At 44.2% G+C, this 25,757-nt stretch overlaps 1 protein-coding gene across 15 annotated transcripts in view; it reads right to left on the bottom strand.

The window, feature by feature from the left end:
* The window catches only part of Gbf1 (golgi brefeldin A resistant guanine nucleotide exchange factor 1), a 128,257-nt gene that overhangs the window by 8,309 nt on the left and 94,191 nt on the right, over positions 1-25,757 (bottom strand). For 4 of the 15 annotated variants that reach the window (XM_087564323.1, XM_087564325.1, XM_087564321.1 and 1 more), the window contains 25 exons: positions 24,503-24,611; positions 23,971-24,031; positions 22,870-22,924; positions 22,102-22,200; positions 19,361-19,508; positions 18,854-19,077; positions 17,802-17,970; positions 16,741-16,952; positions 16,088-16,186; positions 10,854-11,048; positions 10,454-10,643; positions 10,090-10,230; positions 9,706-9,794; positions 8,518-8,720; positions 7,868-7,991; positions 7,470-7,595; positions 7,121-7,203; positions 6,013-6,249; positions 5,643-5,736; positions 5,211-5,387; positions 4,407-4,471; positions 4,197-4,320; positions 3,973-4,044; positions 3,768-3,862; positions 3,243-3,396 (listed from right to left, as the gene is read on the bottom strand). In XM_087564323.1, coding sequence (XP_087420449.1) covers positions 3,243-3,396; positions 3,768-3,862; positions 3,973-4,044; positions 4,197-4,320; positions 4,407-4,471; positions 5,211-5,387; positions 5,643-5,736; positions 6,013-6,249; positions 7,121-7,203; positions 7,470-7,595; positions 7,868-7,991; positions 8,518-8,720; positions 9,706-9,794; positions 10,090-10,230; positions 10,454-10,643; positions 10,854-11,048; positions 16,088-16,186; positions 16,741-16,952; positions 17,802-17,970; positions 18,854-19,077; positions 19,361-19,508; positions 22,102-22,200; positions 22,870-22,924; positions 23,971-24,031; positions 24,503-24,611 — 3,345 coding nt within the window. The remainder of the gene's footprint in view (positions 1-3,242; positions 3,397-3,767; positions 3,863-3,972; positions 4,045-4,196; positions 4,321-4,406; positions 4,472-5,210; positions 5,388-5,642; positions 5,737-6,012; positions 6,250-7,120; positions 7,204-7,469; positions 7,596-7,867; positions 7,992-8,517; positions 8,721-9,705; positions 9,795-10,089; positions 10,231-10,453; positions 10,644-10,853; positions 11,049-16,087; positions 16,187-16,740; positions 16,953-17,801; positions 17,971-18,853; positions 19,078-19,360; positions 19,509-22,101; positions 22,201-22,869; positions 22,925-23,970; positions 24,032-24,502; positions 24,612-25,757) is intronic. The other 11 variants (XM_087564327.1, XM_087564332.1, NM_001438062.1 and 8 more) reach the window with 3 other exon arrangements.

Here is a 25,757-nt window from a genome sequence, read left to right as displayed (position 1 = left end):
CGCTGAGCCATCCCTCCAGCCCTGCTATATCTTTTTATCTTTCTTAAATAAGCTTTCATACATTGAATGTTTTGAGCATTAGAGAAGTCTAATCTATCAATCCTTCTTCTTATGGACTATGTGTATACTGAGTTAAAAGTTAAAAAAACAAACACACTTATTGGACTGGGCCTGGTGGGTGAGAGCACACATCTTTAAATCCAGCAACTGGGAGGCAGAGACAGGTGAATCTCTATATGAATTTGAGTCCAGCCTGATCTACATAGTGATTCTAGGCCAGCCAGGGCTATCCAGTGAGACCCTGTTTCTAAATAAATAAATAAATAAATAAATAAATAAATAAATAAATAAATAAATAAATAAAACAAGCCTAAAACCTAAAACCTAAAACCTAAAACCTAAAACCTAAAACCTAAAACCTAAAACCTAACTGGTTAAGTAAGTAAGCCTTCCATCAGTTCCTGCACCATGACCTAGACCTATCCTGAGGGTGAGCCAATCACAACAAACCACAGCTGTCACTTGCTGCTGGGGCAGGCATCCTCATCTTTGCCCCGTCACTGCCAAGGCTCTGCAGTCCCGTCAGCAGCTTGTACAGTAACAGATGCTTGCAGAGAGCAGGAGGAGCTCATTATCTTTCTATATCCTTAGCAGCTCCACTTTGTAGCTGGTGTGCAAACACTTGAGGGAAAAGAGTAATTTAGGATCATGCAGAGAAGCTTAATAACTTGAATTCAAATCCCAGGACTGCAAGTTGTTGTCTGCCTTCCACATGTATACCTATGCACACCTACCTATCCATGCAAAATGATTAAAAATAGAACACAAGAAACAAGGTAGAATATCCTTCCCATTTCACTCTTTGTCAGTGTTCGGCTATTGTAGGGTCCATGCCTTTCATTCTGCTTTAGAGTAAGCTATGTCACCAATCTTTGCTGGGATATTTACAGAGAGTTGCACTGCATTTATATATTGACTGAAGGGAGAACTAACATCTTAATTGTGTTGTCTTCTAATTCATGACATGGCCTCTTGACTCAGGGGTCTTTGATTAACATTTTGTTATTTATGTATAAGCCGGGATCTCACTATGTAGCCCTAGGTGGCCTGGGATTGCAGAACTGTGCCTATCTCTGCTTCCTGAGTCCTGGAGTAAAGGCCCTTGTCACCATGCCCAGCTGTGTTTCCTAGTTTTTAGTGTACAAATGCTATCTATATGTTTGGAAAGGAGTACTTGTAAGTGGTATTGCTTTTAGGTTTGTTTGTTTGAGACAGGTTGTTTTTTTTTTGTTGTTGTTGTTTTTTTTTCTCAAGACAGGGTTTCTCTGTAGAGTCTTGGCTATACTGGAACTCACTCAGTAGACCAGGCTGCCCTCAGACTCACAGTGATCCTTCTTCTCCCTCCTGAGTGCTGGGGTTAAAGGTGTTTATCACCACCTCTGGTGAGGCAGGGTCTGAATTTGCCCTTGAATTGACTATGGAGCTGCGGATGGCCTTGAACTCCTAATTTGACTGCCTCCACCTCCCAACTGCAAGGGTTAAAAACCCGTGTTGCCAGGATTTCTGTAAGTTTGATGCTGGCCTTGTCTACACAGTAAGTTCTAAGACAGCCAGAGGTACATAGTGAGATCCTATCCTGAAATAAACGAACAAAACAACAAAGAAATAAACCTGTGCCCCCAAGCCTGGCCCTTTCTTTCTTTGAGACAGCTCTAGTAGCTCTGGTTACCTTAGAACTCATGAAGAAGTCCAGGTTGGTCATGATCTCATAGTGATCGGTCTGTCTTTATCTCCTGAATGCTGTTGTTATATAAGTGAGTCATCATGCCTGATTATCTATCTAGTGTGAAATGTGGAATCGCAGCTCTATCTATCTATCTATTTGTTTGTTTGTTTATTTATTTATTTATTTATTGTGGCAGAATTTCTGTGCACGTTGCTTGCTGTCCTGCTTCCCCCCCCCCCCCCCCCCCGACAGTGTTTCTTTGTGTAATAGCCCTGATAATCCTGGAACTTGATTTGTAGACCAGGTTGACCTTGAACTCACAGAGATCCACTTGCCTATGCCTCCTGAATGCTGGGATTAAAGGTGTGAGCCGCACACTATGCCCAGCCTGGAATTGCTTTTTTTTTTTTTTCGGAGCTGGGGACCGAACCCAGGGTCTTGCGCTTCCTAGGCAAGTGTCTACTACTGAGCTAAATCCCCAACCCCGGAATTGCTCTTTTTAAAGACAGGGTCTCACTATGTGACTAGCTAGCCTCAAATCCAGAGATCTGGCTGTGACTGTTTCTGCCTCTTTGGTGCTGGGATGCAATACCATGTCTGGCTAAAACTATATCTTCATCTTCCTCCTCCTTTTCCTCTTCTTTTTTTAATCCTCAAGTAACAGGATTTCTTGTTCAGTCCTGGTTGTCGTGGAAACTCACTCTGTAAACCAGGCTGGATTTAAACTCACAGAGATCTACCTGCCTCTGCCTTCTGAGTGTTAAAGGTGCCACCACTGCCCAGTCTCCTCCTTTTATGTGTTTAGCCCACATGTATGTATATGCCACATATGCATGCCTGGAACCTGTAGAGGTCAGAAGAGGGCACTTGATCCTCTGGAACACGAGCATGGATAGTTGGAGCCACCATGTGGGTGCTGGGGACTGAGCCCTGGTCCTTTGCAAGAGAAGCAAGTGTTCTAAATGGCTGGGCTGCCTCTTTCTTCAGCCTGAAATTACATTTGCTAATTTCAACTTCCATATGTTCATAATGTCATTTGGAAATATGGCTTCTGGGGTTGGGGATTTAGCTCAGTGGTAGAGCGCTTGCCTAGCAAGTGCAAGACTCTGGGTTTGGTCCCCAGCTCCGAAAAAAAGAAGAAAAAAAAAAAAAAAGAAATATGGCTTCTGTGTATGTCTTAAGTTTTATGACTTTTGAATCTAACTATCATTCCATGCTTATTTTTCATTGTTGAACCCTGAGATCTTACCCTTAGGGTTCTAAATGTAAGAATAAGCAGCAGCCCAACCCTATCAGCAGACCTCAAGGAGCCTAGACAGGTGCTACTTGCTTAATGCCTAAGACCATTCCAGCTCACCCTCAACGCCACCTGTGAGATTGTGCTAGCCCCGAGTTAGTCACTGGGCTAAAGTTACATTATACCAAATGTCCTTTCTGCCTCAGGCCATATCCACAGCTGATACTGTGGCCTTAGTCCCTTGCATACTTGCCCATCTTCCTACATGCACATGCTTACCTGGCCACTAATCTCTTCTCTTCGGAGTAGCCGAATGGCTAGGCGTAGCAGCCCTACCACTGCTCGCTCCACAAGGAAGCAGAAATCTTGTGCCTGAACACACAGGTGGTATAGATGATCTCGAACAGTCTGCCATACACAGCCCACACGGTCCCTAAAATCATAAAGGGTAAGGACAGTCTCAGTCGTGGACAAGCCACTGAGCCAAAAGTCTGTTAGGCCTCTCACAGTTCATGGGTATTATGCCTTAAGCAGTCAAGCACAAGCTCCCCATTACTGCTCATAGATTCACTTGTTTCTTGCTCCCACTCAGTAAGATGGCTATCAGCCTTTCAGCACAAGCTAATATGGGGTCTGCTAAGGACTGCTTTGACCTGCCCCCTCCTACCTGTTTTCTTTCTTTCTTTCTTTCTTTTTTTTTTTTTTTTTTTTTGGTTCTTTCTTTCGGAGCTGGGGACCGAACCCAGGGCCTTGCGCTTCCTAGGCAAGCGCTCTACCACTGAGCTAAATCCCCAACCCCCCTACCTGTTTTCTAACACAATCCTTAGCAGCATCTCCAGACAGAAAGCAGCATCTTCTTCATCATATGTCTCTTCATCTGGTGTCACCGAGACCAGAGCCTAGAGGACACCAGCAGGGAAAGTAGGAATGAAAGAGAAGCCACTGGCTGTGTCCCAGCAGAAATTGAAGCCCCTGGCCCCGTTGCCTTTCTCAGGCCTCCGCACTGCACCTTCATGAGCTCCTGCAGAGATTCCAGCTGGAGGAACTTGCTTTCTGTGATCATCTTTTCTGGGTCACATTGCTAGAGGGGACACAAGAAAGAGGGATCTATAACAAAGGAAGAGCCAGGGAGAGAGGGCAGACCTGTCTTTGATCAACCCCTAGATGATTATACTCCAGCTCACAGGGCCACATTGTTTTAGGAGTTCTCCTGAGAGGTGGACAGGCAGTCACCTTGATGCAGTCCAAGGCTACTCGCTTGGCCTCTTGGTTCTCTGTCGATGGGCCCCGGACACTGGACTGCTCAGGACCACTCAGTGTCAGCCAGCTTACAAAACTAAGGACTGTTGACTCTCCTCTGTAGGAAAAGGATGCATGTCCTGGTCAGAACAACATTCTGAATACCTCCTCTCCCAAGGCTCTCAGCCACTGATCTGCCCTTACCGGTTTGATGGTGTCTCCTCCCGCTGTAGAGAGATCTTACCATTGGGATCCACAAAATCTTCTACCTGGAAAAAAGTAGAGCAAGAATAACTTATTTCTAGGGTATGGAAGGTGGCTCAGAGACTAAGAGCGCTGGACCTATGTTTAGTTCCCAGCACCCACACGGTGGGGTATAATCATCTATAGCTCTAGTTCCAGGTAGGCTGGTGCCCTCCTGTAACCTCCATTGGCACTAGGTATGCACATACATATATTCAGGCAAAATGCCCATATACACATTAATCTTTAAAAAATAATGAAAAGAAATTATGTGGAAATTGTGGTTGAATAGGCCTGGAGTCTCAACACTGAGGAGGCTGAGACAGGAGTTACAGAGCAAGTTCAGGCCAACCTATCAGCTAAGTGAAACCTTGTCTCAAAAAAAAAAAAAAAAAAAAAAAAAAGTCGGGGTTGGGGATTTAGCTCAGTGGTAGAGCGCTTGCCTCGCAAGCGCAAGGCCCTGGGTTTGGTCCCCAGCTCTGAAAAAAAGAAAAGAAAAAAAAAAAAACCATTTCTTTGTGTGTATCACTTGCATTCCTGTGCTTCCTGCCAAGTAAAGTTCTCTGGATTTCTTCCTGTAGACAGTCCATTTCCCACTGTGTCCCCTCTAAGAGGTGACTGACTTCTACCAGCCTTCCTTTATAGCTTCTCTCAGTAGCATTACATTTGAGGTGCTCTTAGTGAACAGTGGCAAGCATATCCTCTACACAGCACAGAAGGCTAGGCCTTTGACTTGCTAATGCTGAATGTTCTATCAAGAATTACCTCTACCATAGCCTTCGGTAAAAGTTGGGCTCGGAAGAGCTGCAGCATGGCCTCCATGATATTCTTCCAGCCCTCCCGAAGGATGTCACCATGACGATGGGCCAAATGGAATACTGTCTTGGCTGCAATGTGGGCTTTAGGGTTGCTTCCGAATACACTGGGCAGGTTCTCAATAGACTGGAAAAGAGGTTGTAAAGAGGCAGGGTTGGCTCATGTGTGCAAAGAAAAGTCTTTTAGATCTCTCTGCCTATTGTTCCCAAGAATCTTTCTGTTCCCCTACAATTTTAGTGGGGAAGGTCAACTTGATGAAGGTCTTTCCTATGGTATCTCCTCCCCCATCCCATTACATGAGGTACATATGGTGGATGCAGCTTCCATAGCTGAGGCTCACTCTCCTTTGGGACTCTAAGCACAGTTCCTGCTCCAACTCACCTCACTACTTAGAGCTGTGAATTTGCACAGAGAGATGATGAGATTGTCAAACACATCGCTGAGGCCATAGTGGGCGGAGATCATGGCACACTTCCTGTAATGTCACCCCATCACAGAAACAGTCACTGAAAGGCCACTCAACCCTTCTATGTTCCTAAGTAGCCTTCCATTGGTTCTTCCCCATTGGTTCATAGAAAGAAACCTTTAACTTCAGCCTGTTTAAGACTGAGATTTCCCAGGCTCCAGCCTCCCTCCAGAAAACCAGGAGAAATCCCTGGGGAAAGTAAATCAGGAGTCAAAGAGGCATGGGCAACCCACATTGACTCAGTGAGATGCAAGGACATGAAGACCAAGGCCAAAGCTGGGCTACCTGAAGCCTGAGATGGCTTTCTGGATGATGGTCTCCTCGAGGCTTTTATCGAACACATAAGAGAGAGCAGCAATAGTGGGGCCCCAGGTCATAGTGAAGAGGTCAAGATCATAGCTGCCAGGGGGTACACGAAGGAAGATGCCCTCAGGGGTAGCACCTCGATGAAGCAGCACACTCCACACATAATTCTCACGAACCAGACCTGTTTGTTCCTCAGGCATCACAATTTCCTCATTCCTGTCAGAGGGAAGGGAAAAGCTAGGCACACTCCTGTGATCACACTGCTTCCAAACTAAGAAAAGGGGTTTCACCTATAGAGGCATCTTGTACTCATGAGGTCATTGCAGCTGCAGCTAAGTGATCTGTTTCCACCCTAGCACAGGGACTAGGGAGAACATGAATACATTCATAATCTCAAAGTCCCATCTGAAATCTACAGATGTGCGCTGAGATCTCACATTCTTTCTGGGTGGAAGCATAAACTCCCACTTTTCCAGACTTCTTAGAAGGAGCAAGCTGAGGGAGGAGGCACATCCCCATAGTTCTAGCACTTAGTACCCGAGGCAAGGAGATGATTCAGATACATAGCAAGTCTGAGGCAAATACAGAGCTATATGAGGCTCTGACTCAAGATAAAAACAAAACAACCAAGTATCCTATCTCTGACTCTAGCCTTACCCTCTTGTGCTGATCTTGATTTCTCTACCAACCAGAAAATAAATTTTGTGAGCTCTTCAAGAAGCCAGGTAATTTGGGCTCAGGAAACAGGGTCATGTTAGCTCATATAAGAGGAATAGTTTGGACTGGAGATGTAGCTCTGTAATGAAACACATTCTTAGCCTACGTGAGGACCTGGGTTCAATCCCTAGTACCAAACACATATTTAAACATGTAACATAGAGGGCCAGTGTGTATAGACCCTAAGCTTGGAATAGGCTTTTTTAAATAAGAAATGAGCTGTCACAGATGAGGGTGCCCAGGTGAGTCTCAAAGCTAAATCCAGGACATGTGAATCATTATAGTGATGTGACTCTAAAAACAGGAAAAGGAAGCCCCGAGTGTCTCTCTTTTTAACGAAGACACTACACCGGCCTCCATACAGACTCACTTGATGGCATGGTACATGTCTTCCAGGATGTCTTGCTCAAAGTCCTTGCCTCCATTCACACCTTTCAGGTTTTTGCGGAACTCCTAGAGAGAGACCGGTATGTTTCCCTTGTGTTAATGCTGTATACTACCCAAGGGACTCCTTCCTTAAGTCTGTGATAAATAGGACTTTGGAAACAATTAAGGCAAAGAACCCATTTTCCACCCCAGTACCTCTTCTGAACTGGTGACCCCTCCCTGATTCCTTTAACAGAACTCTGTCTCCCACATATACTGGAAACCTTCCTTATCTTTGTTGCTACTTTCGAAGCTGCATTGGACCTTCTGTTTTGTTTGGAACCCAAGCTTACCTCCAGGGTCATGGGTGCATTTTGCTTGCGAACATTGTGGTTATGTTGGTCAGTGTTAAGCATGATAACAGCATAGGCCAGGGCAAAGCAGGCATCGCTATTAGCAAATGGGGAGCCATTACAACTCTGAAAAAGCAAAGACTTCATCTGTGTTAATGTCCTTTTCTGGCCAATTAAATTCTTACTACTACCAACCCACTGGCCAGTGTTGGTATACAAGGGGGGCATTACCCAGAAAATGGCCAATTCCTTAATAGAAGGTGCTACATGGAAAAGCCCACTGGTATGGCTCTCAACCTTCATAGGAGGCAATCGCTGAGGTTTTTAGCTGAGGGAACAAAAAAAATCCCTCAACCTGATCAAGGGTCCTTGACCCAGTTTCTGACACCAAGACTTACCCTCCAGTGCTCAGTGAACACCTCCAGCAGCCTGTGAATAACAGGCGCTTCCCCAGGCAGACGGAAGGCTTCTAGGTAGAGGCGGAGAGCCTCATCAAGCCTCAGACCCTGGAAGCTGAAGGTGCTAGAGAGAAAGGAAACAGAATGAAGAGGCTGAAGACACTGAACTGTTTAGATCAGGCTGTCAGTCACAGTCTTCATAACTCTCTCTTACTAGAACAGAAGAATCTGATGGCTCTGGCACAGGAGTGGCACATCCTGGTCATTTCTAACAGAATTCCTAGCTTTACCACATTAGTAAAATTCTCGTCTAGACACCTCACCCCTCAGAACCCTGCCCTATTCTCCTCTGCACTGCTTTCTACTGGAACACAGGGGTGGGGGTGGGGTACTCCTAAAGCCTGAGTCCCTTTCAGGTCTAAAAGATAGATCATAGGGAGAGGCAAGAATATTATGTGAGCTGGTCATCAGCAGGAACTGGCAGACTTCTGTTAAGGGAAGAATGCTTGTCCCCCAGACATTTCCTTCTTCCTTTCTTCTTTTCCCTGCACTCCCCCATATCTCTTTTCTTTTTTGACATTCATGCATGCTAAAGGAACCACCATCACTCAGTGACATTCCAGTCCACACATTGCTTATTTCCTCCTCACCTCACAAAACTCTCCAACAGGTCCATGTTTTTGCGGTCACTCACAAACTCTCCAATCATTTTTTTGTCTAGCCGAGGGTTTTCTCGGAGCCACTGGGCTACCTCTGTGTTATCCATTGGGATGGTGAGGAGGCCTTTCTCCTGCAGAAACTGGATCCCCTTCTTTGGTTTTTGGTTGAACTGCTCTGTACCAGTGATCAGCAGCTAGAAGACAAAGACGAGAGGTATTAAAGTTGCTGTGGCCTTAAGTGAAACAAGGCAGGCCACAGTCTATCACAGCCTATAGCTGTTCACCTACTGAGTTCTTTGAAAATGGTTCTAATTAATTTCCTGGCTAAGACTGTCTTCCCATCTCACTGGCAGTGATTAGGAGTGCCTTCCCACTCCTTCTTGAGGGCTTCCTCAAGTGAGAGATTGGAGAAATGGAGAGTAAGCAGCTTAGTGAGTTCTTCTCTTCAATTTTATAGCCACCTCTGGCATTATGTCATGGCTTGGTTGATATACCTTCCCTTTTCAGATTGTCTTGCTTTTTAAGGTCTTGCTTGGGTGTGAAGGACAAAGCAGACTAAACTGATCTCTCTGCTTCCTGTATATCTAGTCACAGACTTGCAATCAAATGCGTATATCTGACAATAAGAGGAAGAAAGGATTAACTACAAGTTTTTATGTTAAGAAAACCAAAAATATCTCTCTCCTAATCAAGAAGCTATTTATAATTGACACCTGCTCCTGCTGGGAAAAGGAAAAGGAAGACAATAGAAAAAAGTAGGGAGGACAATAATGATGAGACTTTCCAACTGAAGAGAACAAAAACAATATTAACAAACCATTATTTGGGCTTTACTAAAGTACCAGAATAAATATCAATACCTTTTATTACCAGTCGCTATGCTGGACCTGGAGATGACCTTTGCTGACCCAAATGACAGCAGCTTCTAGAGCTTCTGTCACTACCACTAGGAGTATCTGGCTGTTGGCTGAAGTAGCTTTGCTCAGGGGCCAACAACAGTACAGGTCAGGTGTAAGGAAATGCTTTTCAAGAAGAGGGAGAAGTTCCACAGTCCCAGAGAAACCTAGAGACTAGTTTTGGAAGCTATATAAGGAGCTGCTAAAATCACCCCATGTGCATCCTCTGAGACAAGCCAGTTCTACAGAGGATGGACACCCACATAAGGGTGGATGCATGTACCTTTTTTTTGTTTTTAATTTCAATTAGTTCCCGTGGATCTGGCAGAAGACAGGAAAATCGAGGTGGCTTCCTGGTGGTCTTTTTGTCAACTAGGATGGAAGGAAGGAGAAAAACACGTAAGGCCTCTGTAAGGTCACTGATGCTCCCTCAGCAAAAAGAAGCAGTCTCATGCATTCTCGTGTCCTTGGCCTCCTACCTGCTGGAAATCCTACCTTCTAGGACTCTAATTGTTTTTTTTCCCTTCTCTGGGGTTTAAAACAAGGTGAACTGCCAGGGTCCTTGCAGGTGCGGCCTTAGGGCACTGTTTTCCCATTCCTCCCCATGTTCCACCTCTCTAAACCCTCTAGTCGAAGGCATTTAGAGTCATGGACACTGGGTACCTACCCCCAGAGTCACCAGCTTCCTCCAGATCACTGCACCCTGGCTTTCCATGTTCTGTTGACAACCACCCTCCACTTGAAAAATGAAGGCCTGGAGCATCTGAGGGCACTCCTGTGGCTTTCCCATCACTGGCTGCTCTCTCAGCTGGTAACAGGGAAAAATATGAAGACTTATGGGTAGGAAGTCAGGCAGTATTGTAAAAGAGGTTGAGTCCCAAGCCAAAAAGAGCTGCATGTTCTTATACAGGACACTAGCCCTGATAGGAAAAATTCAAGACAAAGTAAGAAGGGTAAGGGAAGGGGGCTTGGGATGGGGAGGAAAGACAAAAAATAAAGAGAGAAAAAGAACAATACAAGACGCTTCTCACACTTGTAAGTGTCTGGGCTGCCATCCACTGCCTCAAAGCCAGGTCTGGCTGTCTCTTTCTTCTCTTGCTGGTTGAGGGTGTTGAGGACTTTGGCCTGACAATGAGCCTCAGTGCTGTCAATAACTGTCAATAGGGCATCAAGAGACAGCAGGTGTGTTGTATAAAGCTGGCCAGACACAGGAAAGGCATTCTGGAAAGTAAACAGATCCATTAGACTTGAGGTAGGAATATACTTCACCTGATTGTTTTTCCAAAAACCCAACAACTAATGTTTGCCATTGCTCTTACAGATGCCTTCCTCACTCCTGTTCCCACCTCTGAAGTGCCCTGCTCTCTGTACCATCATTGCTACCATGGGGGAGATTTCCTGACCATTCCTAGCGGCGACCATGCTCAGCACCTTGGACAGCAGCTTAGTGAGGTCTTCGAAGAGGTTGGAGCAGTAGTAGTCACAGTCATAGTTGATGTAGAGCTCCGTGACGAAGCTGGGGATGCGCCAGAGCTGCACAATGGCCTCCAGCGCCATCTCCTTCATCTCATAAGGCATCTTGGGGTTTTCAACAGTGATAATCTCCATGAGCTTTTTGATGTACATCTGCCAACAGCAACCCAGCGATAGCCATTAAGTTGAGAAAGAGATGGGAAGAGAAAGTTGGAACAACACTAAACAGGAGGGAAAGCCCACACAGGAGGCATGAATTGAGAGATACCAAAAGATCCCTCTCCTCAATAATATATGCCCCCTCCAATGTCCCCCATAAGGTTCAAAGAAGTTGTCTACTGTCTTTTTTTTTATGTGTTGTCTATAAAGCCTACCCTAGTCTTATTTAGACTTCCTTTTGCCAATTTTGCAGGAATGCTGATTTGATTTATAAGAACTCCTATGCAGAAAAGCTGCCCCATTCATGGTAAGATCTCTGCTAGTCCTCATATTTGGATTCTTCTCCCACTCCTTTTTTTGAGACTGTTTTGCTCTGTACCCCAGACTAGCCTTCAACTCACAGGAATCCTCTTGCCTCAGCCTCCTAAGTGCTTGGATTACTGGCATGAGCTGTCATGTCCAGTTATGGGCTTTCCTACATTAGAGTCAAACATTTTTGTCTGGGATCCTCTTAACTATTCTACTATGAAGGCTAAGCAATGATACAAAATATGGAAGCCAAAAATACCTTCTACAGGAAGCTCATAAAAATCCTTATCTTGAGAAAGACCACCCAGTGGCGGACCTCCCCCACTCTCTCAGAGTCCCCCACCTTATCCCCAATAACCCTTCCCTTCCTCAACATGGTGTTGCAGCTCCCAATGTGGGCAGAGACTCCTTGCTCAACCAGAGGACGCTCCAGCCACCAAAAGTCCAGGTAGGCTGCTTGTCCCTGAATCCTGCCCAACTTTTCTCCATGCTCCTCCCACCCTGTCCCCAATTCCCCATCTCAGCCTCTCCTTGGACCAGAGGCCATGCTAGCTGCCAAAAGTCCAGCCCACAACTTTGTTGGGGACCCCTGCTCAACAACAGGCCACTCTGGCCAGAAAATCTGAGAGAAAACAGAAACCAAGGAACAAAACACCCATTCATTCACCCATTCATTCAACAAAGACAAATTCAGAAAACAGCACCTAGAGTTATAATCACCATAAACCCAGATGCCTAGACACCAGCATAAAACAACAATCAACAATAGCCAAGGCAATATGTCCCCACCAGAACACAGCTAGCCTACTACAGCAAGCCCTGAATAGTCTAACACAGCTGAAGCACAAGAAAGAGATCTTAGCTATCTTTATGAAGATGATAAAGGTCTCTAGTGAGGAAATTATTAAATCTCTTAAATTGAGGAAAAGACAAACAAAAAATTGGATTGGAAAAAAACAAATCCCTTAAAGAAAGCCAAGAAAAAAAAAACAATGTATGGAAATACTCAATAAAATACTGGCAAACCGAATCCAAGAACACATCAAAAAGATCCTCCACCATGAGCAAGTAGGCTTCATCCCAGAGACTCAGGGATAGTCCATCATTGAAAAATCAATGTAATCCACCACATAAACAAACTGAGAGAAAAACCCCCACAAGATCATCTTGCTAGATGCTGAAAAAGCCTTTGACAAAATCTAACACCTTTTTAAGACAAAAGTCTTGGAGAGATCAAGGATACAAGGACATTCTTGAACATAAAAGGCAATTTTACTTTATTTAAATAATTAAAAGCCTACTACCAACATTAAATTAAATGGAGAGAAACTCAAAGCAATTCCACTAAAATCAGGAACAAGACAAGGCTGTCCACTTTCTTCGTATCTATTCAATATAGTACTTGAAGTTGTAGCTAGACCAAGAAGACAACTGAAGGAGAGCAAGAGATCAAGTTAGAGAAGAAGAAGTCAAAGAACCATTATTTGAAGAGGATATGATAGAGACTCCCAAACATTCTATCAGGGAATTCCTACAGTTGATAAAACACCTTCAGCAAAGTGACTGGATATAAGACTAACTAAAACAAACAAAACAAAAACAAAAACCCTATATATAAACAACAAATGGGCTGAGAAGGAAATCACAGAAACAACACCCTTCACAATAGCCACAAATAATATAAAATATTTTGGGGTAACTCTAACCAAACAAGTGAAAGATTTGAATGACAATGACTTCAAATCTTGGAAAAAAAAAAACGTGAAGAAGAGAGATCTCCTATGCTCATGGATAAGTAGGGTTAACCCAGCAAAAATAGAGATCCTAGAAAAGCAGTTTACAGAGTCAACACAATTCTTGTCAAAATTATAACACAATTCTTTACAGACCTTGAAAGAACAATATTTAACTTCATATGGAAAAATAAAAACTCAAGATAGCCAGAATAATTCTAAATACTAGAAGAACTTCAGGAGTTATCACCATCACTGATCTCAAGCTAGGGCTACAGTAATAAAAACTGTGTGATATTTGCATAAAAATAGACAGTTGTCAATAGAATCAAATTGAAGACCCAGACTTAAATCCACACACCTATGAACACCAGATTTTTTTTTTTTTTTTGGTTCTTTTTTTCGGAGCTGGGGACCGAACCCAGGGCCTTGCGCTTCCTAGGCAAGCGCTCTACCACTGAGCTAAATCCCCAACCCCGAACACCAGATTTTTAATAAAGAAACCAGAAATACACAACAGAAGAAAGCATCTTCAACAAATGATGTTAATGTAATTAGATGTCTGCATATAGAAGAATGTAAATAGATCCATATCTATCACCCTGAACAAAACTCAAGTCCAAGTGGATCAAAGACCTCAATATAAAACCAGATACACTGAACTCAATAGAAGAGAAAGTGGGGAAACAGCCTTGAATGTATTGGCACAGGAGACGATTCCTGAACAGAGCGCAGGCAATAGGACAAACAGTTAACAAATGGGACCTCGTGAAACAGAAACACTTCTTATTGTAAATCAAAGGACACCATTAACAGAACAAAACAGTAGCCTACAGAATGGGAGAAATTTTCACCAACTCCACATCTGACAGAGGGCTACTATACAAAGTATATAAAGAATTAAAGAAACTAGACATAAACAAACCAAATAACCCAATTAAAAAATAGGGTACAGATCTAGACAGAATTCTTAACAGAGGAAACCTCAAATGACTGAGAAACACTTAAATGTTCAACATCCTCAGCCATCAGGGAACTGAAAATCAAAATGACTGAGAGTCTATCTTGGACCTCAGAATGGCTAAGATCAAAACCACAGGCGACAGCTCGTGCTGGCGAGGATGGGAGCAAGGAGGATGGGAGCAAGTCCTCCACTGCTGGAGGGAGTACAAACTTGTACAGCCACTTTGGAAATCAATTTTGTGGTTTCTCAGAAAACTGGGAACTGTCTACCTCAAAACCCGGACCTAACACTTTTGGGCATATACGCAAAGGACTCTCCATCCTAGGACACTTGCTCAACTATGTACAGAGCAGCATTATTCAGAATAGTGAGAAACTGGAAACAACCTGGATCGACTGAAGAATGGATAAAGAAAATGTGGTACGGGGCTGGGGATTTAGCTCAGTGGTAGAGCGCTTGCCTAGGAAGCACAAGGCCCTGGGTTCGGTCCCCAGCTCCGAAAAAAAGAACCAAAAAAAAAAAAAAAAAAAAAAAAGAAAAAGAAAAAGAAAAAGAAAATGTGGTACACTTACACAATGGAGTATTTGTTACTCAGCCTTTAAAAACAATGGCATGAAATCTGCAGGCAAACGGATGGAACTAGAAAAAAGATCTTTCTGAGTGAGGTAACTCAGACTCAGAAAGACAAAATGATAGCAGTCACTTCTAAGTGAGTATCAGCTGTTAAGTAAAGGATGCATGAACACTCCACAGACCCAGAGAGCCTAAGTAACAAAGAGGGCTGGGGTGGGTGTGTGAGCGAGTGAGGGTCAAATGGATCTCTCTGGGAAGTGGAGATAGAGTTTGTGAGTATACCGGGGGCAGAGGGATCGTGTGGGGGTAGATGGAGGGAGACAGTTCAGGGAGAGATGACTGGAGCTGGAGGGCACTGGGGGGTAGTGGTGGTGATATGGAAACCTAGTGTAGTGAAAACTTCCTGGAATCTCCAAGAGTGACCCTAGAGAGGACTCGTAAAAATGGAGGACACAGAACCTGAACTGTCCATCTTCTGTAACCAGGCAAGGCTTCTAGTGGTGGAACTGGGACACCAACCCAGCCAAAAAACCTTCTACCTACAATCTGTCCTGCCTGCAAGATATGCAGGGGCAACGGTGGCACAGAACCTGTGGGAATGGCCTACCAATGGCTTGTGTAATTTGAGGCAATCCCATGAGAGGGGGCCCATACCCAATACTGCCTGGATGATCAGGAATTGGAGGCTGGATAGGCCAGAGACCTACTGTAGAACTACACACACTGGCAAAAAAAAAAAAAAAAAAAAAGGGTCAAAGAAATGATTGAGAATCTTCTACACATAGATCTCATTGATTGGTACCTAGCACAGTTCTCATCAGAGAGGCTGCCCCTGGCTTAGAGCAGATACAGAGACCCACAGCCGAATAGGTGGAGAGAGAGCCCAGATTTTCCACTGGGTTCCTCCCCTGAGATACAGTGGAAGAGGGGAGGAGGAACTGTGGGAGCCAGAGGGGTAGAGGACACTGGAAAAGCATGGTCTTTGCAATCAACTCAGCAGGACACACAGGGGTTCCCAGTCCGAAGCAGCAATTTTAAGCCTGCATAGCTCTGTACTAGACCCTCTGAAGATATGGTTATTGGCTTGGTGTTTTGGGAGGACTCCTGATAGTGAGAGTGGGGGTGTCTCTGACTCTTTTGTCTGTTTTTGGGACTCTTTTCCTCCTAGTGGGTTAGCTCACCCAGTCTTGTGCCTGGTCTTACTGTATCTTTTTGTACAGTGTTCAGTTGATCTCCCTGGGAGGCCTGCTCTTTCTGAGATGGGAATGGGAAGGTGGGGAGAGTGGATGTGAGGGAGAGGGGAGGTGAGAGGGACTGGGAGGCATGAAAGAAGGGGAAGCTGTGGTTGAGAATAAATAAGAACCCATCTAAAGCATGATTCATTGAGCTGGCTCCATTGATAATGCCATGTAGTTTACTGTTTTTGGTTTACTTTCCAAGGTCAAGAAACTTACCTCCAACTGGAACTTGAGGTGTTCCCGCATGCTCTCAAAGAGCAAAAAGCACACTCGTAGGGAAGCAGCGTAAAGGTTCAGCCGCTCTACGCTGAGTAGCTGGGGATCAGAGTGGGAAGCCATGAGGTTTCTGAGATTGGGTATAGTTCAACTAACAGAGACTCTTTTTTTCTTTTTGTCAAAAACAAACTTTATTTTCCATTTATTTGTTTTTGTGTAGGAGGGGAGCAGGGCACACATGAAAAGGTACATCCCAAGGAGACACTCCTCTCATTCCACCTTCTAGGATCAATTCAGCACATCAGGCTTGATGGTACATCCTTTTACCACTGAGCCATCTTGTTGGCTTGTTTTTGTTATTTTGTTGTTTGTTTGTTAGTTTGTTTGAGATAGGAGCTCATGTAGCTCAGGCTGGTTCACTACATAGCTGAAAATTACCTTGGATTGCTTATCTTCCTGCCTCTCCCTCCCAAGTGCTGGATTACAGATATGTACCAAGACTGGGTTTTGATTTAGCCATTCCTTCTTCAAGTCCTTGGAGAGCTATGGGAACTTTTACTGTGGCTTCTGGCCAACTGAAAGGAAGCTAATCATATTCTAGTGGCTTCTCAATCTCAAAAAACAACCAAGATCTCTGGGCAACCCAGTCTTACCTGGAATAAGTGTCGGCACATCTCATCCTTGATGAGACCCAAGAGGGTCTGGCACTGGGCCACAGGGGCTGACTCAAGAGCTACTGTCAGCAAATGAAGTCCCATGTGGATCATAACCTCAGAGTTATGGCGGTCATGTGGATTTGTGAGGGAGATAAGGAAGCGGAAGAGCTCACGGATGCAAGGAAGACCATAAGGAACCAAAGCTGTGCCTGAAAAGGTGGGAAGAGAACATGAAGATTAAGACATACCCCAGCTGCTTGATAGCATATGGGTCTGTGTTATCCATGGCAAAAACCTGTGCCGTGTTGGTGTGTTGATGTGTTTGGTGCATGCATGTGCAGGTGTGGTATGGTGTGCAGGTGTATGTGACTGAGAATGTATATTTGGAAGTCACAAAGGATGTTAGATGCCTTCCTCTTATTGTTCTGTTTTATTGGCTTAAATAGATCTCTCACTGACCTGGAAACTCATTGTTTCAGCAAACTCTCCAGACCCAAATGTTTGCAAACCCCAATGATGGGATTACAGGTACGTGCAGCCATGCCTAGCTCTTTACATGGGTACAAGGGATTTGAACTCATGTCCTCATGCTTGCAGAGAAGTAATCTCACCCACTGAGCCATCTTCTAGCCCTTATCTGTGGCAATTTCAGGAAATTAATTTCCTCCAAAGAAATTAATGGATGAAATCAAAACCAAGGATTTTTCTTAAAAGGCCTAAGTTCTATATTGTTCTCCCTCTCCTCCTATAGTCTCTCTAATGCTCTGAATGATTTAGGGAAAAGTTCTATATGCCAATAGTTTTTTTTTTTTTTTTTTTTGGTTCTTTTTTTCGGAGCTGGGGACTGAACCCAGGGCCTTGCGCTTCCTAGGCAAGCGCTCTACCACTGAGCCAAATCCCCAACCCCATGCCAATAGTTTTATAGCTTGATATCATTTCCTGTCTAGAAAATCGACTCACAGGTGATAGTTGCCTTCATCGAAGCTGCTCTAGGCTCAGATAAAATATCTGGTAGGATTGGGTAGATGAACGGGCAGAGCCTTCCAGAGAGTACCTACCTTCTTTCTGGGAGGACTGGGTAAAGCGCACGCCCCGAGGATTGACATAATCCATGTCATGGACAGAGGCAGAGTCAGAATGGTCAGTAGGGGATGTGCACTCCTCTAGCACTTCAGGGATAGATTCCACCGATGCTGACTGGGCCTTTTCTACATGGGCCCCTTCCTGCTATGACCAACAGCAGTCAGACATAGGAACAAAAATGAGGCAAAAACAACTTAGAATTTATTCCCCTGAAGTTTATGGCTCCCAAGCTGTCTTCAATGGTCCACAGCTCATTGATTTATACATCAATATAAGATGGCTCAGGACCACCTGAAGAACCACTGTCTAGGACAACAGAACTCTACAGGGGCAAAGCTCTCACAAGGCTTAGGGTTTGGATGATTACCTTCCTGTAAAAGCTGTCCCTCCCTTTTTTCAGATGCTATCTATATTGACATTGATAAATCTTATCACAGCAAGTCATACTATATGCTTTCTGGTCAGCAAAAATAATTGTAGGAAACAGGATGCGGTGGTTTGAATATGCTTGGCCTAGGGAGTGGCACTATTAGGTGTGGCACTGGAGTAGGTGTGGCCTTGTTGGAGGAAGTGTGTCACTCTGGGGTGGGCTTTAAGAACTTCTAACTGCTTGTGAGAGACTTTTGGTTGCCTTTGAAATAAGATGTAAAACTCAGTTTCTCCAGCACCATGCCTGCCTGGATAGTGCACATTGCCCACCTTGAAGTTAATGGGCTGAACCTCTAAAGCTTGTAAGCCAGCCCAATTTAATGTTGTCCTTATAAGAGTTGCTTTGGTCATGGTGTCTCTTCACAGCAATGAAACCCTAACTGTATAGCTCAAGCTGCCTTGGAACTCTCTCTGTAGATCAAGTTGGGCTTGAACTCACAGAGATTCACCTGCCTTTGCCTCCCGAGTGCTGAGATTAAAGACATGTACCACCATGCTTGGCTAAACCTTCTTGGCTAAGGCTTGGGTACAAAACCCCCAAAAGAACAAGCCAGTTCCTACAGTACCCTGTAGAACTGAAGAGGGGCTTTAGAAATACCTGAGGGTCAAGCTGATCAGAAACTCCTATCTCAGTGCTCCCAGGCTCTGTGGTGGTGATCTCCCTTGGGGAGCCAGCTTGCTCCAGGTCGGTGAGGTCCTCCTTGGAGGTAGCCTGGGAGGATAATTCCAGGCCACTATCTGTACAGGGACTGACCACTGTGGAGGCAGCTTCTGAACTTGCAGAGGAGATGGATGTGGGTGCCTCAATGAAGGGCATGCCACCTGACAAGGAAAGCATGAAATGTGAAGACAGAGCCTTTGTGAGGAATGCATCCTCTACAGCACCAGGCTCCTGCTTAGACTGAAGGCTCATCTATAAATGCCTCAAGAGTAGTGAGGCTCTATGAAAAGTGAACGAACCGAAGTCGTTTAACACAAGGTCATAAATGGACATGGTCTGATTTGATTTGGAGTTCCCTCAGTTAACCAGCTTTCCATTTCAAATCCCTGAAAAAAAAAGGATCTTCTCTGTGTGTTTGAATAAGAAGCAACCCAGGGCACTCACCAGTAAGGTTAGAGGATAAGGCGGCTCCATTTGGGGTGGGCAGCTCTGAACCTGGCATGACTTTGGTTGTATGACGTGGAGGTCGAGGGGATCGCTTCTGTTTCTTCCACTTGGATGAGTCACTCATGCCTCCTGCTCTCATTTTCAGCTGGAAATACCACACACCATTAGTATCCAGACTAAAAGAGTAATTAAACTATGGTGTTATTCCTAGAAATATCTCATTACTCAGTCAGCTGGTCTCTAGAAAACAGCTTATACCCCACACCAGTATTTAATAATCTAGACCATCAGAGTATACACTTATGCCTCTCCATTTACAGCTTTTTGAATTGGCACAGAGGCTTCCTCATGGAAGGCAACATTTTGCGTTTGGATTAGTCATTGATACGGCCAGCTGTCACACTTATCACTCTGCTTCCTGGGTCCCTGGTGCTGTACATGGTGCATGAGCCTCTTGCTGAAAAGGTAAGAGGGCTTTGCCCAGAGCCTCAGGCTACAGACCCTTGCATAGTCACTGCAGGGCAGTTCCTAGTTCAAGTTCTTATCAAGGTATAGCACCTACCCTTTCCTATCTAGATTCAAAGCTTTCCCACTAAGGCACAGACTGGGACTTAGACCATAAGGACAACCCTTGTTCTGGAAATTCTACACTAAAATGGATGGTCAAAGTTGATTTTTTTAGAAAAAAGAAGGGTGTGCTGATTTACTTGTGGAGTTAACAATGGAAGACTGCCCTGCGGCTGCTCCCAATTCTGGTACAGCAGTAAGTCCTCTTGCTGTTCTTACAGCTGCTCCTCCTAGATACACTTTATTGATTCTGTTATTTCTTTTGCAGGCCTCAAACTTACTATGTGGCCAAGGATGACCTTGAACTCTGCATTCTGCTTCCACTTCCCAAGAGCTGGGATTACAGGTGTGTGCCCCCCACACTCCTCTTAGGTGGTACTGGGCTCAATCCAGGGCTCTTGCAACTGAGCTACATCCCCAGCACCACTACACACAACTTAAAAGAATCTATTCAATTTCTTCTGATATTTGGAGATAAGATTTCTTCTTCCAGCTCCCTCACTCTCAAAGTTTTGATAGTTTCTGATCACCTGCTAAGATAATTCTTCCTTCCTTCTCCAAATCTCCTCCTAATAAAGGAGGCCCTCAAACTGAACCTTTCTCCCAATTCTTAACACAGTACCAGCTTCTCATTGGATTCATATTCTTGTTCTTCTATCTCCAAAACACCTGCAGTCATATGCCTAGACATGAGCTTCTGTGACTAAACAGGAACCAGGGTGCTCTTGTCAGTAAGTAACCTTGGAGTTCAGGTAGATCCCGCTCATGGTAGAAAATGATCTCAGAGAACAAGCCAAACAGGAGGGAAGAAACCCAAAAGACCAATGAAAGAAAACAAGGAACATTTGGCTTTATTGGTCACTATCACTAAGCTTCAAGAGGTCCAAACAACTAAAGGTTTATAAGATAACTCTTCTTTCCAGAAGGCTTCACTCTATGAGTCCCACTTCTAAGAATGACAGTCACACTGTGAGTCCCGCTTCTACTGAGAATGACAGTCAGGAATGGCCGTCCTTGCCATACACACATTGGTATTCCTATCTTCTACTTTGAATTTTGCAAATCTAGCTTCAACTACGTTATTTCAGTGAGTGTTCCTGGCTTTCTGATTGGAAGGCTGGCAGTTTTCACAAAGGCTTCACTGTTGCTACGTTCTGTGTCCTAAGGTTCTAAGGTGTATAGTAGGTTGGAAGTGTCCACTAACCACTTTATCTGTACAAATCTATATTCCAAAAGACAACAGTAGCTTTATAAAAATACTGCAGGTCTGAGGCTAATAGTCATGACAACATGCAGGCCAGTGACTGAAGAGAGCTGAAATTGTTAACTATGCAAACACAAAAATTCAAGACAATGCAATCAAATAGGACAGAGACCCCTTGTTAGAGCACACTTGCTCACCGAGTTAATCATCGGCAGTGACAGGAATGCTCACAATCACACCTCTGCCATGCATACTTTTGTGATGGATAGCACGGAAATCCTTTATCCCTTTCTTTTCTCGTCTTTCAAAGGCAAGGACACCTCAAGGATCGGGCAATCTTTAGCTTATATTCCTTCCCTAAACTCACCTACATTTTGAATTTTAAAGGGCAGAGGTTATCTTTGCAGATTCTAGAAAATTCCCAGTGTCCTGGTTCCTAGTTCCTTTCTATCAACCTAGAGACCTAAACTTTGCAACGATCCCTTTCATGTAACAACAACAACAAAGACTGTCACACTTTTCCCCACCAATATAGCTTTGTATCCAGATTTACACAGGACTATGCTCTCTACTCCAGCTCTGAGACAGGGGAGGGGAGAAGAAGGATCTTGCTTGAGGTCCCTGTAATTTCTCTAGAAATGGTGGGTCTTAAGACTCCCCACAAGATGACAGCAGGACCCACATTTTTCTAGGTTCATTATATGATGTTCAAGACTTCATTCTGCTTTCAAGCACCCAGAAATCCCAGGAGAATTCCCAGTACTGCAAAGCTACAAACACATGCAACTTTCAAAAGCCAAGCTGTGTTACTAGAGTGGGTAAGTTGTGCTCTGAACAACAGAAATGGGACCCAGTGTTACATATATAAAAAAATAAACATTTAAATAAATAAATAAATAAATAAATAAATAAATAAATAAATAAATAAAAGTGGGTAAAGGAGAGGGAAAGGGAGAGGGAGAGAGACCTTGAGGTTCTTAAAGAGTAGTACCCTCTCTAACTGGTTCAGGGCTTTGGTCTGCTCCCCACTACTTAGCTCCAGTGTGTTGAGGAGACATGGAGAAATCTGTGAAAGACAGGCAAATGCACGATTTAAACAGAGTAAAATAAACTCAGACACGCGCCAATAGGGCACAGGGCAGGAATGGGGATGAATGGAAGGAAAGTGGGCAGGTCAGGTGCATGCACCAAATAGCCAAGGGTCATTTCCACAGGCAGAACCTTATCAGAGGTCTGAGAAGTCCAGAGTTTCAGCTCAAGATAGAAAGAGGCATCCCGATCACCATTCTTTTCTTAGTAATCTGAGAACCCTTTGATTTGATCTCTTCAATAGAGACTATTACAAGCGCAAACCCAGTGTTATTCAGCATTGGGGGGAATTTGGGGCATAGCCTCCCTGGGACTCTTACTTGCTGACAAGACTGAGCCAAATGGGAGAGGCAGATTTTCATCTTTGTCAATATGCATCTTTACCCCAGCTTGGTAAGCCTCGTCCAGTTCCCTTAAGGACTGACTCACTAGCATCAAAGACAGGTAGGTCAGAGAGGAGAGGTGGAGGAAGGAGAGGTAAATGGGAGGTATATTTCTGACTTATAAGAGTGACAGTTATTTGTAGATTACAAGTAGACCCATCTAAGCGAAAGCATGTCTTTGCTACTGAGCAGTAACATAGTACTGAAGTTCGGAGGTTAGGGTGGTTTGGACAAGGGACAGCAGATGAACTTTCAGATCCCACCTTCTTCAAGTTGGTTCCCACGTAACTCTTGGGTTCTTCTTTAAACTGCGGTAACCTGTAAGATAGAGAACAGTCCAAGTGTTACTGGGGATAATGACAATGCTCTTCTCCAGAACTCCTAGAGCAGTGCTGTACTGGCACAGTGTCCTTGTCTCTTAGTTCACTTTTAGGAAGTGACTTAACTCTAGTTAGAAAGAAAGCTAATCTCAGCCCCTTAGAGCTTTAGAGCTATAGGAATTGGAATATGTAAGATACAGATGAAGCAGTCACTGGGACAGGGTAACTAAGCACCCTTGGAGTAGGAAGGTTCTTTTCATCCTTGAAAAGCGCTACTGAAAGCCAAGAGATAGTTGGGCACAGAAAGCAGTAAAAGCAGGTTGGTATTTTAAAGGCAGCAAATCCATGGAGTAAGAAACTCTCAATAGCAGAATCTAAGGACAGTCTAATGTACAGATAATAGGGATTAAAGCCTGAAAGCAAAAGGAAATCTCATTGGTTTAAGTCACTGCTTCAATTCTTCCCTAAGGGTATCTTTTGAAAGGACATATAGAATAGGCAATGTAATCTAGGACAAAATGGTTTCTTGGGCTCTAAATGAGGAGTCTGTCTTAGGGAAATCAAAGATCAAGGTTTCCCTGGGACTAAGGGGTCTGCCAGGATATGGAACTTTTAAGTGCTAAAATTAGGAAGTCCCAGGTAAGCCATGATAAAGGCCAATTTTTTTTTTTTTTTTTTTTTACAATTGTTGGCTACCTTCTTGTACAGAAATCAGGTTAAGTTTCGGGAGCTCAGCTACCTGTTCCAGGCTGCTTAAATTTGGCATCTTCTCTGTGCTCCCTTTCCCAGATGCTGCCACACAGAAACAGACACAAGTTTGGGAAGCAGAGATTAAATAACCCTCTGCCTCCCTGAGGCCACAGGAGTTCTTTCTCCCTTCTCCCTTGTTCAGTAACCCTGGGCCCAGAGAACTACTGCTATCTATAGTCCCAGTGGCTTCTGATGTGGTTGTGGGGTTGGCCAGGTCCCTAAAGTGGCTGTATGGAAGCAGGCAGACTCAAGAGGCCTAGGCAGCCGGGCAGAAGCAAACAGCAGCAGGTTTACCTTGTGAAGAGCAGCTGCACCATGTCTACGAGAGTGTGCTCTGCGGATTTTCTCAATAACTCTGCACAGGCAAAAACAAATAACACAGGTGTCATTACTTGCTGTGCTATTATCAGGAGACCTCTCAGAGCAGACTCCCCTCCAAACTGTGTTTACCAAGGATTATGCCAAACTTATTAAAACCAGCTCCAGCTCAGCCTGGAGCTATAACTTTACCAGACCACTAGGTGGTACTATGGAGTTAGGAAAAAGGGGACACACTATATGGGGTTTTCTTTGGTTACCAATGGTGTCAATCCCAGAAACCCTAAGGGAGAAGATTTGGTTCTGGAAGTAAGTCCATCTAAGATTCATCCTAACTCCTGCCCTGCAATAGTGTATTGAGAACTCTATTCTAGCTTCAGAACAAACCCCCTCAGGTTACCCAAGGTGGATAATGGCTAAATCCTGTTCCTCTGGCTTCAGAGACAGCATCCTGTATCTATGCTCATATACCAGCCCCAGGATGAAGACCTAGTACTCAAGCACCTACCACTGAGCCTCATTTCAAAGCAAATCCGGAAGCAAGACTGCATAATCTCACATACAGATTCATTTGTTAAGTGGGTACCCACTGGGGTTAGCAACAAAGTCCGGAGAACCTACGAGGAGGAAAGAGAAGACTCTGTGAGGAACAAAGCAGGGTGAGCCAAGCTGATCTGAAGGTAGAAAACACACCTAGAGAACTGGGCTCTCCATGGGAGGCAGAGACAGGTGGATCTCTGAGTGGGAAGCCAGTGTAGTCTACGGAGCAAGTTTTAGGACAGCCAGGGCTACACAGAGAAACCCTGTCTTGAGAAATCAACCAACCAATCAACAAAACAAACAAATTAACAACAAAATGGACCTAGCAAGTACATTCTTTTTTTTTTTTTTTTTTTTTTTTGGTTCTTTTTTTCGGAGCTGGGGACCGAACCCAGGGCCTTGCGCTTCCTAGGTAAGCGCTCTACCACTGAGCTAAATCCCCAGCCCCGCAAGTACATTCTTAATCTTTCTTCTTCTTATCACATTGCTTGTGTTGTGTGGATGTTCCTGTGTGGTATGGGGTGGTGGAGGACACACTAATACATGTGGACTAACTTCATTTAAGGCTGGGTCTCTCACTGACCTAGAGTTCATCAATTAGGCTAGACTAGCTGATCAGCAATGCCCCAGTATCCTCTTGTCTATGCTTCTCTGGGATTCCGTGTATACTCACCACTATGCCTGGCTTTTTACATGATACTGGGGACATCTGTCTTCATGCTTACACGCCACAGTTTACTAACTGAGCTATCTTCCCAGGAGATCAAACTCACATGCTAGGTGAGTGCTCTACCAGTGAGCCACATGTCCAGCTTAGGGTTGAGAGTCTCCTCACCTCCTGTTTTGTTTGGCATAAGATCATACTATTTAGTCTAGGTTGGGCTAGAACTTGTGGTCTTCCTGCTTCAGTCTCCTATGAGCTCTAATTACAAGTATGCATGACCATGCCCAATTTCAGGGTTTCTTTTTCTATTTTTTTAAATTAGAAAGTAGTAAGCTTACTTAAAGTTAGGTAAAATATCACACACTTGTAATATTAGCACTTGAGAGATCAAAACAGGCATAAGAATTCAAGGTCTTCCTTAATTATATAAAACCCTGTTTCCACCAAACCAAAACCAAAAAGTTTTAAAAATTTAAAAAAAAAATTAAGCCAAGTGTGGTAGTATACTTCTTTAATCCCAGCACTCTGGAGGCAGAGGTCAGCAAATCTTCAGTTTGAG

This window comes from Rattus norvegicus, chromosome 1, assembly GCF_021556685.1.
Source record: "Rattus norvegicus strain SHRSP/BbbUtx chromosome 1, alternate assembly SHRSP_T2T, whole genome shotgun sequence".
Taxonomy (NCBI): domain Eukaryota; kingdom Metazoa; phylum Chordata; class Mammalia; order Rodentia; family Muridae; genus Rattus; species Rattus norvegicus.
The sequence above is the reverse complement of the archived record's forward strand: the minus strand, read 5'-3'. Positions and strand labels throughout refer to the sequence as shown.